This window comes from Papilio polytes, unplaced genomic scaffold, assembly GCF_000836215.1.
Source record: "Papilio polytes unplaced genomic scaffold, Ppol_1.0 DF824047.1, whole genome shotgun sequence".
Lineage (NCBI taxonomy): Eukaryota > Metazoa > Arthropoda > Insecta > Lepidoptera > Papilionidae > Papilio > Papilio polytes.
The window spans coordinates 1,913,827-1,932,381 of NW_013525157.1; the positions used below are offsets into that span (position 1 = coordinate 1,913,827).

At 32.6% G+C, this 18,555-nt stretch overlaps 2 protein-coding genes across 4 annotated transcripts in view; one reads left to right on the forward strand and one right to left on the reverse strand.

Moving 5' to 3' along the window:
* LOC106100565 (sphingomyelin phosphodiesterase) overlaps window positions 1-18,555 on the reverse strand; it is a 21,672-nt gene continuing 3,117 nt past the window's right edge. Inside the window, exons 1-12 of one of the 3 annotated variants that reach the window (XM_013279452.1) lie at window positions 13,077-13,224; window positions 5,238-5,325; window positions 4,627-5,105; window positions 4,319-4,550; window positions 4,049-4,209; window positions 3,645-3,817; window positions 2,769-2,963; window positions 2,068-2,321; window positions 1,873-1,982; window positions 1,610-1,794; window positions 1,198-1,389; window positions 1-359 (exon numbers count right to left, since the gene is read on the reverse strand). In XM_013279452.1, the coding sequence (XP_013134906.1) occupies window positions 290-359; window positions 1,198-1,389; window positions 1,610-1,794; window positions 1,873-1,982; window positions 2,068-2,321; window positions 2,769-2,963; window positions 3,645-3,817; window positions 4,049-4,209; window positions 4,319-4,550; window positions 4,627-5,105; window positions 5,238-5,301 (2,115 nt within the window). In that variant the 5' untranslated portion in view covers window positions 5,302-5,325; window positions 13,077-13,224 and the 3' untranslated portion in view covers window positions 1-289. Of the gene's footprint in view, window positions 360-891; window positions 982-1,197; window positions 1,390-1,609; window positions 1,795-1,872; window positions 1,983-2,067; window positions 2,322-2,768; window positions 2,964-3,644; window positions 3,818-4,048; window positions 4,210-4,318; window positions 4,551-4,626; window positions 5,106-5,237; window positions 5,326-13,076; window positions 13,225-18,555 lie in introns of those variants that run through there. The other 2 variants (XR_001225445.1, XM_013279451.1) reach the window with 2 other exon arrangements.
* LOC106100568 overlaps window positions 12,714-18,555 on the forward strand; it is a 16,492-nt gene continuing 10,650 nt past the window's right edge. Inside the window, exon 1 of the mRNA XM_013279456.1 lies at window positions 12,714-12,887. The gene's annotated coding sequence lies outside the window, so the exon portion shown is untranslated. The remainder of the gene's footprint in view (window positions 12,888-18,555) is intronic.

The following is an 18,555-nucleotide window of genomic DNA, read 5'->3' on the forward strand; positions in this document are numbered from 1 at the left end:
TGTTGTAGTTTTAATAAAAACAAACCTATTTCTTATTTTTTATTACAAATATACAAATCATATGTACAAGTATTAACAACATTAAAATTCATCAAGTTTGAATCACGTGAATTTACAAAATTAACAATATGTAAAAAAAAAAAAAGTTTATACAAACAAAAATTAAAGAAACAAGGAAAATAAATAATAATTAAATTTTTGTTAAAAGTAGCTTAGTAAAAATGTTCTCATTGCGACTAAATCCGGTGGTGCAATTCAATTTGATCTCTGCGCTCGCTCTATTCAAATTTCATCCGAATCCCATTATAAACTTTGGTATTTGATATGCCACTTGTGGTAATTGCATCAGCATTGATAATCTGAAAACATTAAATGTATTTTAACTTACTTCATTACTGCTGAACCCTGCACTGCGTGCGAATGGAATTTATCTAATAATTTGCTGAAATTAGAAAACCTCATAACGAATACTTTTACAGATTAAAAAATGTTTGAACAACATTTTTCATTAAAGTATATAAATGGTTCAACATAATATTGAAAAAAAAAACACCTGTAATGAAATTGAGATAGTCAAATAAATTATAGATGGAAAAAATGCCAGTTTCACAAAGTATTTTTAGTGCAAACGATTTTGAGACCTAACTTAGATCCACCACCATAGAAATAAAAGGAGAAAAAAAAACATATTATTTAATGATGTAGTATTTTTAGCTGGAGATCAAATTTGGATATTTTAGCAATATACTAAATGCCAATGCTGGGAAAACGAAGGCTGAAACTATCACTAAAATAAGTTATATTAGTTTGTAGCTTAATCTATGTTAGTGTTTTTTTTTTTTATTTCCTTATGTTAAAATGATGACTTATTGGTTACGTTCCAATACATACTTATTTACAAGTCGTTCATCCACCATATTTTATTCGCAGACCTAAAAGTAAGCCACCACCGTCTATATTTGCCGTACACTAGGACTATCTCTGTCAAAGAAAATCATTTTATTAAATTAAAACGTTGTTCTTAATTATTTCTTTTAGTTTCATGTTAATGAATATAAAAGCCAATTTTTAAGGGTCGGTGCATATTATGAAATATAAGTGCATTTGGGTACCAAGATAGCGTAAAAGCAATAAATACAGCAATGCTATTGTAAGTTTGTAAGGTGAAAGTGGTCGTTAGAAGCTTTTGTAACTTACGAAACAGACAGGCCATTGTATAGCCAGGCGCGCCACGTCTGCGGCGCGGGCGCGGTGCTGTCAATGCGCGCCTCTATGTGGCCACAGAGGGCGCGCCGGTCGTGGGAGCGGCCCGAGCGCGCGTCGCATACGAGACGCTTGCGGCACTCGCCGTCACATGATCCACGACGGGGACTGTTCTTCCAATAATGTCTATGAACAATACAATTATACCAAAGCTGTTATAGGTACGAAATTAACAGAAATGCAAAGCCCGAATAACGATAATACAGGAAAATCTAATTAGAAAAACATGTCGCTTACGTCTGTAATCAATAACTACTGGTTGAATATCGTAATTTTACATCCGACAAACGATATATAAAAAGGCTTTCACTTTAGAATGTTAATCCATGTAATCTTCACCACTTACTTGAAATACATATTAAAAACGTCTTCTTTGGATGTCATATCATCTATGAATTTATCCCAATCCTGTGGCCGTAACGATTGCATTTGATACGCGGACCGAGCCGAATACAACTTGTACCAGATCGGATAGCCAAAAAGATTAGCGTCTTTGAGATTCATAATCCATGTTTCGTGATCAACCACAAGCTACAAAGATAATGAAATTATAAAATCTTTCTTACTGATCATAAAATAAAAAGCTTTGTACAAAAACAATTGGATTACCCTCGTTGTAGCATCATGGTCTCCGTCCACGTAATAAATGCGATATCCTAAATTTAAATCATAATATGGCGATACCGAAGGTCCAACATAGGCTATACTCGTTGCTCTTCCTGAAATTAAAATTAATAATTTATTTAAAAAACAAATAACAACTCAATTAGACAACATATAAAAATGCTTTTAGGGGTTACATACCAAGATCGTTAGGATCATAAAACACTTCGAATTCATCAAAATGCGTATGACCGAAGAATTGAGCAGTGATTGTTGATTCGTATCGGTTTATGATAGCGTAGAAGTTCCGACTCCAGACTTTGAGGCAGTCGGAGTGTCCAGGCGGGATGTGTCCGATGATGTGCACCTTCTCTCCGCTGAACTCCGCAGACTGCAGCTCGTATATCAGCCACTGCAGTTCCGTAGCTGGATCTGTGCTGTTCAGTAATAACCACCTGAAAAACAAAAGGTAATGTTTACTTTGGACGGTAAAGAGCTCAAAGATTGTGTCGGTACGCAAGAGTAGCTCAGTTTTGGAATGTGTTTTGAAATGTGTATTCTTCTATCCGATGAGCAAGCGCATACCTAACATTTTGTCTTCGAAGTTCTAATACCACGTTCTAAATATTTTGATGCCATTCGCTAGAAAGTCGGAAGACGCAAAGCTTAAGTCTTAACAGGTCAGAAACACGTTTTCATTATTTAAGTTAACACAAATCGTGTATTAGTATAGTATCTTTACAAAATTTGGCAGTTTTTACTCTCTCCCGAAAAGTAGCTATTTTTGACATCCGTGGTGTTAGAACTTCAACGACGCTATGTTTTTGCAATCGTAAATAAGAGTACTTTACTGTGTACTGCCCCAATTCTAGAGCCTAACACTTAATGTATGTAATATTAACCAGTTCTTGTTGTTGCAATAGTTCATGTTGAGCGATATGATGCGGAACCCGGGGCGCACCAGCACTGAGTAGAAGGCGCCACGACGCACCGTGTGTGATACGCCGGCCGGCAGCCAACGCCGCCACTGCGCGTCCAACTCGTTGTATAGCCATGCGATATTAGACTCCGAGGACGAGATGTACGGCGGAGGAAAGCTAAACACATTATCAAATATTGAAAAAAATCTCTTTAAAACCAGCTCCTAGAATGGCTTTTGTATGTGGAATCTTTGTTTAGGGAGTGCATAAATAATCATAAAATGTCTCTGAATGTGGAATACATAAAGGGTTTTCAAATCTTTTTCTTGACTGGAATTTTTAAGCAGAATAACTACGATTATACAAAATACTTTGTTCACATCACATAGTTTCAGTCATTGACCCGTGAGCTCATTCCCTTCACTATTGTATAGTTTTTGCAATATTTAACCATATTAATAACTTGAATTAAAGATAATATCAGATCGGCATAAATTCCACGTAGTTACGTTTTAATTTGATTTTAATGTATGAGACGCTTTTAATAGTAGTTTGTTTTAGTATTTTTATTAAAGTATATACGCAAAGTAATTACTCTTTATAGTAATGTTTTTTTGTTTCGTATTCAATACAAGATTGTCTCAACAGATGTGAGGACTTATATGGTACAAGATAAATATTTGTTGCGTTTAGTAAGCAACTTGCAATGAGTAATAAATGCCTTTGTTTCTTATAACAATTGAATAAATTACAATCAGGATAGAAGATCTTTGTGAATTATTCCATTGATAAATATCTGCTCAAGTAGTAGAGTACTCGTAGTATTGGAAACGTAAAAAGAGTAGTGAATTTTGTTACCTATTTACCGGGGAAGATTCGTGATTGCCGAGAGCAGGGAATATAGGAACCCCTGGGAACATGTCCGACATCTGCACAACAGTTTCCTGAAGCACCTTCAAGTTCTCCTCTTTAGTCTGATTCCAAACGTCGTGCGGCGGCAAGTCTCCCGTCCATAGAATGTAATCTATGTCCTGAAATGATTACCAAAGATTTAGTAAGTAAAAAATGTCTATACGTTTATGTTACATTAGAACAAAGACAATAGTCACATGAAATGTTTTCGTAATTATAGGGAAAATGACATCAAAAAATATTTTTACCAAGTTGATTCAGACTATGTTGGGTTTTTAATTTGCCTAATTGCAGCTTTACCTCGTAGTTATAGTAAATGAAGGAAATGTTCGTGTAGTTTTATTACGTACGGGATGCGTGTCAGCTATATGCTTCAACATGTGGTCTATGGTGCGCTTCGGCGTATCGCACTTGCGGTAATCACCCCAGCGGCCGGCGCCGTCTCCTGGCGTCATCGCAGGCCCGCTGGACGCCCGGCAGCAAAGGGGTTCGTTGCACTCCGCATTAGCACCTGAAATATACAAAAAAATGATACATCTTTTGGTGTGGCAACAATTACGAAAAGTTATGGACCAATTACTCTATAATACAATAAAAACTCGAAAAACATTTATAGATACCTTCGGCGTAGTAGGGATCGAAATGAGTATCAGATATTTGAAGGACTTTAAATGTCGGGGCTTTTTCCATTGGAGACTCCAATGTCCTTACGACTGGCTTCGGCACCGGCGGGAACGCCACTTCCCACTCATGGTATGGATTGTATACATCTCCACATGCATCGCCAATCACGAAACTGCATATCTCATTGGGTCCTATTGTAATTCTTTTTAAAACGTACACAACCTCGCTCTGGAACAAACATAAAATGTTATTAATTTTGCGATGATCATAGAATTCCTTAGCAGCAGAGGGAACAGGTCCTTACCCCGAACAACCTGGTTATACCTTCACATACACGCGCCGATTGTATATTGAGGGAGACGCAGAACTGATAGATCATTTTGTTTATTTCTTCCTTACTTTTGCCCAGTTTGATGTAATGCTGCAGCAGGCCAGCGCCCGCCTTGCACGCTGTGCACGACACCCTCGACATCACTGAATGTTCCACTTCATAGTACACTTGTTTTAAATTAAGAAGTTTCAAAGCTTTGTCAACAAATAAAGGCAAATTGGTACTTTTATCGCTGTCCCAAAGAAGACGCGAGTAGTTTCTCTTTAAGGAAGACATTTGCGCTAGTATTTCAGTTTCATTTGCTGTTGGCGGCAATTTGTGAGTAAAATTGGAAGGTCTGAAGAAAGGCTCCTCGTTTCTTGGCGTGGAGGTCCAACTCCAAGTATCGGTGGGTGGTCTCCATCTTATAAGAGGCCTTTTACTTCTTGCACTCTGTTGAATGAAGGGGCTACCTATAAACAGTAAGTGCGCATTATTAGTTTTTCTAAAAAAAATGTACAATCTGGACTTAAAGTAAAAAATATATTTAAGGCAAAGATATTTTTAATACGAAAGTTTTAAAAAAAAAACTAAATTAAACTAACCTGTTATCTGTGTAAATAGTATGCTTGCTAATATTAATAGGAGACATGGTATTCTAATGATCATATCTGAGGCGTGTTGGTGGATGAACTGCAACAAAGAAAATGGTTTTATAAGTACCAAAGTATTTTGTCAATAGACATAAATTGTATGCTTATTTATTTAAATTTTTAGTTATTTAACTAGTATTGTATGTCGACACCAAAATGACACCTGTGTTTGTCACTCCTATAAAAGCTTTGGATACGATTCATCCTTTAAGACGACTTTTGTTGTTTAAAAAGTTTTTTTTTATTTCATTAAAAGAAAGTTTATTCAGTTGGTAAAAAGGAAAAGATGCGGAATAAATTGTCTTGTTTAGCTAGCTTTTATTAATTTTACTTTTCTTAGTATCTTCATAAGAGAACATTTTAGCTAGATTAAGTAAAAGTTTAAAAATAGTTACCAATGTAATAGTTATAATTGATTATCATGTGCTTCACAATACCAATTTACCAATAAAATTAATGTATGACATTATTTCATAGAAATGAGTGAAAGTAAATGCACATACGAATCGTAATATCTATAAGAAGCTTACATAAATTACATTATGACGCTTAAATAGTCACATTATAATAATAAACTACGGATGCGGCTTGTGATACGCGGCTTGAAGTATTACCTCCGCTTACGTTATAAGCAATCACTCATAAACGTTGGATTTCATTGCGTAAGCTTTCCCCGGGAGCTTACAATTAGCTTTTACGTTTTTGAGAACGCATCTGAATAGAGAAAATTAAAATTCCATCGTATAGTTGTGAAATGATTTAAAGAATTCGAGTAGAAAGTCATCAGAGTTAAGACACGGCAACAATTTTATATGCAGAAATGGAATCATTTCATATTGAGACATGTAAATAGACTTTACAAAAACAATCTGTTTACTAGTAATAAAATTACTTTATCATGTAACATATATAACAATTAGCTGCTATTTGCAGTTACTATTGTGTAAACTGCTCTTTGTTATTACAGCAATTAGCAAAGATAGACGTGTGATAAACCTGGCACACACAATCGGAAGCTGGTCGCAATATTTTTAAGCACCATGTTTACGCTTACTTTTTATTTAATCTTAGTTACATAACAAACAAACATAATTAACATGACGGTTTGTAATTCACATACAAAAACATTAAGAAAACTTCAACATAGAAAGGCAAACAAGATTCTGTTTATTAAAATAATGTTCTAGAAGTTTTAAACGTAAGAAAGTTATTCTACACTTTTTAAAGATATGTAGGAAGCAGGGTCAATAACTGCTTTTGCGACTTCACGGTAACACTATTACGTTACTGTAAAATTGTAGAAGAGATTAATCAATCAAAATGATATCACAACTAGACGGCTATTCCTCTTTGGCAGTCTTAAATTTGTATATGTTTGTATAATAATTCATTAACAAAAATGATGTGTTCTGTATATGAGTCAGCGTGTTTGTTGGCACGGACGTGGAGGTCGGCACTTTCTCCTCGCTTCATTGCTTTGTTGGAAGGAAAGTGACGGCCGGCGGTATCGCACGGTCTGAACTGACGATCGCATTCAGCAGCTGTTCAATACCCGTACAATGAGGGGTCTTAACGAACATGTATTCGATCAGTTCTTGTAATATACCGAAACATCCTAAGTATGCGTATAGTTATTTACTTTTAAATAACAACTAGCTGTTGCTCGCGACTTCTGTATGAAATTTAAAAATATAGCCTATGTTTATAGCCTATGTATATATAGCCTACAGCGAGAACATAGCTTCTTAATGGTAAAATAATTTTTTAAATCAGCCCATTAGTTTTTTAGTTATTTCAGTTTATACAAAAATCCAAATCTTTCCTCTTTATAGTATTAGTATAGATATAAATAAAAATTTAATAGAGTACTTTCATTAACGTATACATGAAGTCTTAAAGATTTTGTTTGCGAATGTTATGTTAAAGTGACGAATCAGTCTGTGTAGAGTTGTTTATACAGTGAGGGTGAAAACACACGAGTCTCTCTCGTTAGCGCCAACGCTTACGCCACTATTACTAGTAGGGTTGCCGCCAAAAATTTTACATGACTAGACAAATTGTAATAATAACAACGCAATTTCAGAATTGTTTTAAAAGTGTAAGTTCTATTTTAAATAATATTAACTTTTAATCTGTGTGTATTGAATTAAAATTTGAAACTTATATTTATAATTATTGACTGTTTACTGAAAAACATCAGTTCTAACTTGCATTAGATAAATGTTACCTATTTTAAAATAAGGCAAAAAAAGAATAAATTTTTTCGGCGAAAATCACATAACAAAAAATATGCAAGCTAATTCATGTAATAACCGTTTTGACAACCCTACTCGAATTATAATTTCCAGCAGTAGTGAGTGTGATAGATAGGACAAAATAGTGTTATTTATTAGAACCTTTGATGTTAAAATGTGGTACTTAATACCAACTGAGATAAAATGATAATTATTTTCTATTTATGTATTTCGTGTGAAATAGTTTAGTTATACTTAATTTAACCTTCGTAGTGGTGATGTTTAGTACTGGCAGCTAAAATGTAAAAGAGGTATAAAAAGACCCTTCCGGTCAGAACACTTTCTCTTCCGTGGAGTCAGTGTAGCGAGTGGACTTTCGAGGAGCGGACCATGGGCCTGACCATGGAGAGTTAAGTAACCTATTTTATATTCACTGTAATACCTCTTAATAAATAACTGTAATAACCTTACCATTTGTACAAAGCTATTTTGTATATAAAAGTATATATGGGTTGTTGGACAAGTAATGTCAATCATGACAATTATGTGAATTGCATTTTATAATTTGTATTGGTTAATACTATTTATGAGATCTCTATAATATTGTGTTGTTTTACTAATTGAATTAATGAATATATGCTTCGTAAAGTTGCTTGTTGTTTCTATTCATATCCAGGTTTGCCTCATAAGGAAATGGTTAGCTGTCACTTTCATTTATTAACAGACGTCCATATTTAATATATTCCCATACAACTTCAAATGATTTTTGAAACTAAATCAGATATTTGACTCTCTAAATTACTGTAGTTGTAGCATTTACTTATTGAATCTGAGTACGATTCTAACAAGTGCATAAAGTTTCTAAAGACATCATAACCTTCATTTTTTTTTTTGCTTTATTGATATAGATTTTAAAATTCACACTTTTAAATTCAATTTCAATCTCAATCAAGTGTGACATTAGAACATCAAATTCAGACTTTTTTAAATTACGTCCGAACTCAATCTATAAATTCGATACATGTTCGAATTCTAAGATATAAATCTATTTTGTCTCTACATGTAACTATTGTGGAGATAATTTTTTGTTTTATAAACAACAAATAAAAAGTATGTTCAATACGCTACATAAAGTTTATTATTTTGCGTTTCAATAAGCAATCATTTGTAAAACGTTTAACGAAACGAGATTTAATACCGTTACATAGCATTGAACTCATTGTTTTTGTTCATCCAAACAAATCGTGAACGGATCTGTTATGCTATTTTTATAACGATAAAAGTAATGACTATAACTTATATTTTAATATAATGAGATACAAACGGATATTTCGAAAATCACAAAGGATTTTTACATCAAACAATTAAATGCGGTGGTATGACGATTCTCAGACAACTTGTACTCCTATGCTCCATTAATCTCCTCTGATTGCAAGAAACCTAATTGGATTTTATCACTAAACTAGTATAAAGTCTTAGAGATTAAATATTGTAATTCCAAAGCGCATTCCATTCCACATATGATCCATACTAGTATATTTTACTATTGGTATTAGAGAGTTGATACTTGACATTCTACACATGCACTTTTCGCAGAATTTCCGACAACGCACGCTCGCGCCTTATAACCAGCTGAAGCTAACGGTATTCGTAAACCGACACGGTTTAAGCATAGAACCTTAATCCCTTCTCATCGGCCGGCAAAATACTAGGCTAATGTGGTTATGAGAAGACGGTTATAAGCTTTATAGTATACAAGACGTTTTTCTTTGATCACAGATTATAAACTTATTTCTTTGTAATCTTCCTGCTGGTTCATTTATTTTTCAATTTATGAACCCACCATTGTTCATCTTCGGGTTTTCCGTGGACTTCAGAAGACCAAATGGACGATTTTAAGATTTTGAGATGAGTTAGATGGTGAGATAATGTTAGGATGACCATATTCTTCCTTATAAGAATTATTTTTTTACGGCGTTATTAATTAAGAATTTGAGCCCTGTAATTATCTTAGGAGTGTATTAACTGCCGTGTCACGTGTTAAGGATAAACCGCTGTCTGCACTTTCATCGCGACGAACACACAACAATCTTACTCAAAACGTTCAATCTCTTCCACTTTCACTGCGTATTTACCAACACCATGTCATAGTCATTTTATCCTGAGCGCAGTTTTAAGAACAGGTTTCAATTATTATTTTTGGCTCTGATTAAAAAGTATACATTTTTGCCTAAATTACAATCTTGTTTCCCCTACAATTTGCATTCTTTTAACAATTAAATGGGGAAACTAAATTCAACATTATACGTAATTTTTCAAACAAATGCAATACTAGATGAGAACGTTAAATTACTTAATTAAATTAAGTGAAACTCGAATTGAATTATCGATTTTGAATATGTTTTAGAATTATATTTAAAAAAGTAAATACTACTACTACATATAAATGTAAAAAGTAATTTAGAATTTAACCATGAAAAATTTCACCATATATCTATTGTTGTCCAAAATATAAAAACCTATTTAGTACTTTCTTAGATAGTGTAACAGGTTATGAATTTCTACAGGTACCTAGTTAATTTAGTTTCTTAGTCTAGTTTAGATTTCTAGAATAGGTGTGTGAGGAATAACAGGTTTGCGCCAACATCGCCAAATGATTTGCAGTGTGGTTACAGTGGCCGGTGGCCGGTGGCTGGTCGCGCCACGACGCGCCGGATGGCACGGATTTCATTTGTGTTATATGTACAGCCAGAGAAAAGATAAATTCATTTTAAAATGACGACATTCTAACATTATGTCACTAATTGTTTCCTGTTGATTTCAGAATATTATATGCATTGAATTCACAATTTCGTATAATTTTTGTTTAGACGTTACGCAAAGTATACGTTTCTGTTATTATTTAACGTGGTTGGAAAATTAGACACGATCCAAGTTGGAGGCAACATGTCACGAGAGATTTTCCTGTGCGTTCTTGTTGATGCCTCTAAAAACATGATTATTTATCGAATTAACGTCGAATCGACATGTGACAAATAAATAGGGGTGGAATTTTACTTAGTTATTAATGTAAAAGGATGTTTGTAATGCTTCGAATTTTGTCAACATAGAATTATTTAGTTATTTGGTTCAAGTATAGTTACTATGATATTAGAATGTAATTATCATTGTAAATCACCCGTATGTAAAACAGCACAAACGAATTTAGACTACAATCACAACTTTCATGTTGTTATTAATTTAGTCTAGATTTTATATTACATGCAACATACATGCAACAACATTTTAGCTATACTATTATAATAAAGCGTAAACACACACTTATTTGTTGCCTTTGATGTCAGCACTTACAGCATATTTTTTATTACTTCTTTTTTTAATACAAAGCCCTACACTTACGTCACGCTTTAGGCTACATATTTTCACGCCATTAAACTTAGGGGGTAAATATTTTGGATAAAAGTCCTAATGCGGGAAAGAGACCATAAGTTGCTGCCAACATCAAGTAAGCAAAGTTGCCATGCTTCGTCATGTCAAGTCATGTCAGTTTGACATTTGCTATTGATAATTTGACAAATGTGAACAATAAAATTTTCATAATTTCATGCGGATGGAGCCGCACGGGAACAGCTAGTATTATATACAAATAGGTATAATACATAAGTTAAAAGGAATAGTTTGAATACGGTGACGTGAGACCATAATCAAAAAGATCATATAACTTTTAATGGTGGTTACTTTTAATATGCGAATTATATCTTTCAGAATTCGCACAGTACTTAAGTAAATAATATTATCATAACAAGATAGTAACCGTCTCTAAGGAAGGTCTGTATTAATCAATAGAATGCTATTGAATACAATTGCCGTTGATTCGTTTTATCTCGTGTATAATCGCCTCTGCTACTGCTAATTTATATTTGACTTTAAATTTTCTAGAAAATATATTGTTACTAGCTTTTACTAGCTCGCGACTCCGTCCGCGTGGAATTCACAAAAACAAAAATAAGTAACCTATGTGTTCTTTCAAACTATCATCTACATTCATGCCAAATTTCATCAAGATCCGTTTAGCGGTTAGGCTACAAACTCTAACAAACATCCATCCATGCATTCATCTAAACTTTCGCATTTATAATATTAGTAAGATTAACGATCGAAGCTTAAAATGTATGTTTGCGACATTACATTTTGGAACAAATGTAACAATAAATTATCCAGTATGTGGTTATCCTTATGTATAACAGGAAAAAACATTAGGATAAATGTATGTACATAAGTTCAACGCAACATAATGTATGTAGTTATTAATTTGTTTTGATACGAACCAACAATTTACGGACATAATTCTGCAAAATATAGTTATGAAAAATATATATTTTTTATACAATACAAGTATAGTACAAAATTCTCTTTAGTGATTCACTTTGTAATTATACTGCAGGAAAAATGGCTGTTTTCAGGATAATTGGCCCATTTTTATTTAAATAAGTAGATACGACTGTTTCACAATCACAAACATAAAGAGTCTCTTTTAAAGTCTCTCTTTACTATGTAAATGTGTAAATTATATTTATGAGTGCATACGACTTTTATATGCATTTCATTCATATTTGTGTATGCACTCTTGTTTAGTTCATCGAACTCACTTTCTCCAACTAATAGCTCATCTATTGTAGACGCATAGTCTCATCGGAATGCACTTCCCATTATATTCTTCAGCAGCTTCCACAACTTTGAATAGCATTATGACATTGAACGCCCAAGCGCCTAATTCACTTTTGAAGCTGCTTATTTCGAAATATTACGTCGCTGTTAAGATTTAAAATATTTCTTTCGTAACCTGTACCACCTACTTCGTGTAGGAAAATTAAAGAAAATGTTCTTTTTTCTAAAATTTGTTCTTTTTTTCTAAAATTAAAAAAAATTGTTTAGGTCACCTTTAAGTAAAGTAGGAAAAAGCTGTTTTCATAAGATATATTCATACTATAGTATTAAATTTATATTTTAGTGATAGACAATAATAAAATCTAATTAGGTGAAATATCACAAATATAGTTTACCAAAAACACTGGAAGGTGAATAGAGCAATTCATAAACAACTGATTATTTATTACTATTATACCAACACTGAACGAGAGGAGTGGCAATCTTAATAACTTTAGGTAACGGAGATTACACTGCCAGCGGTTGGGACACGAGTCGGTAATTTGCTATAATTTTACTCATTTGATAGCCAATGTACGAGTCGCGACACAAGCTTCTACTAATATAGTACCGAGACGTGTGATTTTAAACTACAATTCCACAAAACAGTTTTCTGATAAACTGATTTCTTGATACAACCTAGATTTGAAAATTGCCAAAGGTAAGTCGAAAATTTTATTAATTGCCATCACAGACGATTTTACATTTGTACTCGAATGTAATAATGTAATGTAAGTATTATTTCGAATATGTTACAATTGAAATCTTAAGAAATAATTAATTAAGAGCTTATTACTTTAAATTCAAACATCAAACTTGTAAACTTTGCGCTATTATTGTCATAACTTACCGTAACACGATAACTATAATATGTACATTAATTTATGTACGAAGTTTACACTCAAACAAGGTTTAACTACGCAATTTATGTCACTATTGAAATCTTCTATAATATATCCCAAAGTGTGTACTAGATACTTCTAACGACAACGACACAACTGCAATGCCGCGTAAGAAAAATCAGACCACAATTGACCCACGTGGCCCCGAGTAAGATAAAAAGACTGACCTCTATAGGAGACTTATATTATACTAGATTTTGCCCGCGACTGCGTTCGTGTAGGATTAAAAAATAAAAAGATAGCCTATGAGCTCGTCCAGACTACCCTCTACATATATATACCTAGTTTCATCGAGATCCGTTCTTCTGTTTAGACTACAAACTCTAACAAACCTTCATCCATTCATCTAAACTTTCGTATTATAATATTAGTGAAATAATAAGATTGACAATATATAACATGACCCGTTGTTTCTATGACAATAATTAAGTTATTCTTTAAAATTAAGCTATTAAAAAAATTCCTACTACCTTCAAACTTTAGACAAATAAGTTCTATTAAATACTAGCTGTTCCCGTGCGGCTTCATCCGCTTGAAATTATTAAAATTTTGTTTTATTGTTTACATCTGTCAAATTATGAATTACAAATGTCAAAATAATACGACATGATGACAACCTAGCTTCCTTGATGTTGGCAGCAACTTATGGTCTCATTCCCACATTAGGGTTCTCATCCAAAATATTTACCCCCTAAGTTTAATGGCGTAAAAATATATAGCCTAAAGCATGACTTAAGTGTAGGGCTTTTTATTGAAAAAAGAGCTATTCGAAAATATGCTGTAACTGCTGACATCTTAGGCAATAAAGAAGTGTGTGTTTACGCTTTATTATAATAGTATAGATTACATGGTTTTTAAACTAAGGAGATTTTATAGATTTTTAATAATTTTATAAGTTTTGATTAAGAAACTAAATAACTAAAAAAGTCACAGTAGATATTAAGCGTTCAAATGTGCGCATTTATATTCGATCACTAACAACAAGTTATATTTCCTTAAAGGCCTTGATGACAAAAAAAACAGATTTGTATTAGTTACTTACACATATTTTTATCCATTCCACAGTTCATGTTCGCAGTATATTAAATCACGTTCAAAGCCTTATGTTAATCAACACTGTCACCACGAATGATAGATAAAAAAAACGATTATATTGAGGCACTTTTTGAAGGTATAAAAAGTACTTCACTTTTTCCTATAACTATATGATTCTTTTCACATATTTGTACATTAAATAATGAACCTGTGTTATTTGCCCTGTACCAACTTACTGTAGTATTAATATTGACATATACTTATCCTTGTATATTTATTTTTTTATAAATAATTCATCAACTATATTACTCAAGCGTCATTTTTATTTAATATTTACAAGACATATTTATGTTTTATATTTGTTACGGCTATGGCATGATAATATTATGCGTAGAAATATAAATTTTGATAAACAAATGAGGGGTCCATCAGCTGGTATATAAGGATCTCCGTTTTTCCTTGCGACATGATTCTCAAGTGGAAAGTCGAGAAAGAAGTAGTATAATTTGAATAATTGTGACAGTTGTGCTAAAGTTTCTTTTTTAAATAAGCAGTGAACTACTAAAAAGAAGACAAGTTAAGTATGTTCAATGTATTATTATTCCCTTGATGCAGATCTTTGAGTATTCAAAATTATTTTTTTTTAATATAATATTTATATATTATGTTTATTGCAATAAGTACAGTTAAAACAACTATTTATCGTTTAAGTTATTTTTATTCTCCGTAAGATTTCTTTTAGCAAATGCTCTGTGCGTTTTTGTAAAAGCACAAGAAAAACAACCAAATTTTTATAATGTATCATTGTTTCTATTGCTATTGTGTAATTTATAATAATTTTATAATAAGTTATTATCAAATAACTTCAAACAAACATACTTCAATGCACAAGAACTATAGATAACGGATTTGATAAAACATTTCAATACAAAAGCTGGTATTTATTAGTGTTCGCCTTCTCGATGATATGACGTAGTAATTACAGAAAATAATTATTGTTCTGCGTAGTATTATAATTATGGATTACTGGAAGTCGAGGCACGCAATCTTAGTTGGTAGCTACAAGAATCTTGCTCCGGTATTCGCAACAACAAAGAATTCACGCATATAGTACACCTTTGTCCACAAACAGGATATAAAAATACCTTTGTCTGTATATGATTCACGTTTGACGCAAAGTGTTCCCTTTTGAAATTAATTGATACTGATTTTCATCGTTCATGGTGCATCTCAATGTTACCACTATATATTTTTATTGATTCGCTAATCACCAATGTAATCTAGCACGTTTAAAGTTTGTGACATAGTTTATAATGTCGCGTATGCTAAACTAGATTACATTTAACGAGGCCAATTAATTTGACCCTATTACCATGTACTTAATGGTTTATTCAATTAACAAATCTAAAGTTTACAATTTGAACTACAATTTTGCAATAATTAAACATAAGGAGTAATTCTTGTCTGCCTCTAATTTACACACACATTATGCTTTGTTTTTAGAATAATACGTCCTTTGCTTCCGGCGTTTTTATATACAAACGTCAATCTTTGTAATAATCACAAAACCTTACTAAATTGATATACTATAATAAATAAATACTTACAACACTATCAATAAAACGTAATTTCCTTTTTGACACTTGAATTATTATTAAAGTTTGCAGCATCCTAGCATTTTACTTTCACGTCTCTTTGCGACACATAATAATAATTACCAGCTATTCGTAATTGTGGTACCAACAAAGTATTATTTGTGAAGCGCGTCTGCTTTGTTGCATTCTGCATTCCCACGATTAATTGTAGAGGTCTATTCAATCTGTTTGTTGCGTTCACTCATCGGTCGCTCACCTTGCCATGTCTATTGTCCTCGCTCACATTCACTCACTCAATATTCCCCTATGGTTAACTCCATTTCCACCATTATTTTGATTCACGTTCACTCACTTATCATTCAATCATTTATTAGTTATAGACGTTCACTTTTGCTAACGTCGCAGCAAATAGAATTTGATTATCATGTTTCCTGGACGCACTAAATTAAATTATTAAAATCTAACAAAGAATTATTCAAGAGAGTCCTTTCTTTTAACCCGGTTAATAATAAATTAATTATACGAAGTAATTATAAAATTCAAAATGTTAAAAAACTTAGTAAGTGCCTATATGTCCTTCCAGATTATGTCCGTATTATCGAGATCGGTTCCGCAGTTTAGGATTCCAACTGTAAGAAACATCCATCCAAAGTTTCGCATTTATAATATTAGTGAGAAGAAGTCAAACCGTGTTGACAGTGTTTTCAATAAGTGTCGAAAGGCCAAATGTTTTTTGTTAAGGTCTTTGTTTTGAATACCGACTGTCTCTTGCGTTTACATTGCACGCACTACGAGCGACAATGCGTAATTTTCTAGTTAATTATCACAACAGTACTTTCTCGTTCAGTTTACTCGCTAATATGGAATGATTTCTCATTTCACCGCCGTATTATGATTTTATTAAAACATACATTACAATAATAAGGGCACGTCCCACTATTCCTGTAAATTGTTAGATAACAATCCAACACATAGATTATGTGATGGAAATATCTATTTTGGTACTCTATCAGACCCTGACGTCACTTTTAAGCTATCTGAGCCTCTATCAGTCAGTGGTGGGACAGGCCCTAAATGTCTTAAGAGATTCACTACGATTAGACTGACACACAATTAATAATAACATAATTTATTATACTTAAACAGGGAAACATGTTTCAAATATTGTGTAAAATACCTTGCGGTTTGTAATCCCAACACGTAAATGTAGATCACCTAACCACTAGACAATTGTTACCTTTATGTAATAGAACAGGTAATTCAATACTAGTGACTTGTCAATAATAACATAAGGGCATATATCTTTTGACCTTGGTAGAGATTTAATTTTATTTTTCAACTTGTGATGTAAGTAGGAAGCCCTGGATATTATAATTAAGTTATACAAAAACACATAACATGATCAACATACATGATCCTTTTGCTAAAGTTCATTTAATGTACACCGTACCCTACTTCCATCTAACCTATTTCTAAATTTGAGAAGCAAAATTCAAATGTTTTTATAATTTATCACGTAATATACATATAATAAAGATGGAGAATCTGTTTGTAACATCAAAAGAAAAAATTCAGATTTCGGGAAGATGATGTATATGCGATGCTGATAACGATAATGTATTTAAAAAAAATTGTCTGTCTGTCCGTAAGCCGCTTTGTTCCGGGTAATCTTCGCAATGGCTGGGACCGCTGTCAGTTGACATAAATGGGCATATTATAAGCTAATTTTTATCTCAAAATTGCGTAGACGAAATCGCGGGCAACAGCTAGTTGAAGATATAATAGTATTAAATCTAGAGAGCACCATTCAATCAAGTTTACTTTCCTGTTAAATAAGATTCTTTAATTTTACAAAATCTTAATAGTACAAACGTGACAAACTGCTGGTTTGAATCCCAGAACTGGGTATAAATATACAGTTGTTTTAATTAAATACGTGATTTTTCTTCAAGTTACATATGCTGTAACTAAATTATTTACACGTTGTTATTATTCGGGTCTAGGGTATTCGAGATGACAATGGACCCCTGTTAAGAAATACATTGAACGTTGTAGTTAGTGGTTATCATTTATATGCTATAAACAGTTTAGGTAACATGATGACCACAGTTCTTATTCCACGCACGTTTAAAATCGCCGTTAACCTCTTTTGGACCACCAAAGAAAGTTTAAAAGGCATGACTTGGTTATATTAAGACATCGTACTCAGCCAATCGAATATTTTTTTTAATTTCACAATATATGGGTCAATGTAACGGTATCTATGTGTATGAGGGCGTCAATCTCTGAGTTAGGAAAGCGTTGGGTCTTCGGGTGAACAGTAATAACTGCTCTTCTAGTAGTTTCAGCATTGTAAAAATGCTTTGTTTAATAAATCATCTAATTTACATTTTTCCTAAGATGGCATAAACGTACATTGTAGAATATATTAAATAATTTCATTCACTTTTAATGCACAACCTTTTATAGGGTAATGATGGCGATTCTCAGTTGATTTGACCCCGAAGTTGTGCAACGGATAATCAGCAATACATCCGCTTCTTATGTAACAACTTCCAGGCAAACAAAAATTGCGAAATTTTTTTAAATCGGTTTATAGATACAGTGCCAGGTCGATTATTTTGTTGTTTATTTTATAACAGGTAATAAACAGAGAAACAAAAAAGAATTTCATTCTTAATTTAAACAGGAGTCACATTCTTAATTAAATTAAAAGTTCTTTTTGACCGACTTCCCAAAAGAAGGAGGTACTCAATTCGTCTGTATGTTTTTTTTTTTTTTATTTTTTTTTTTTTTT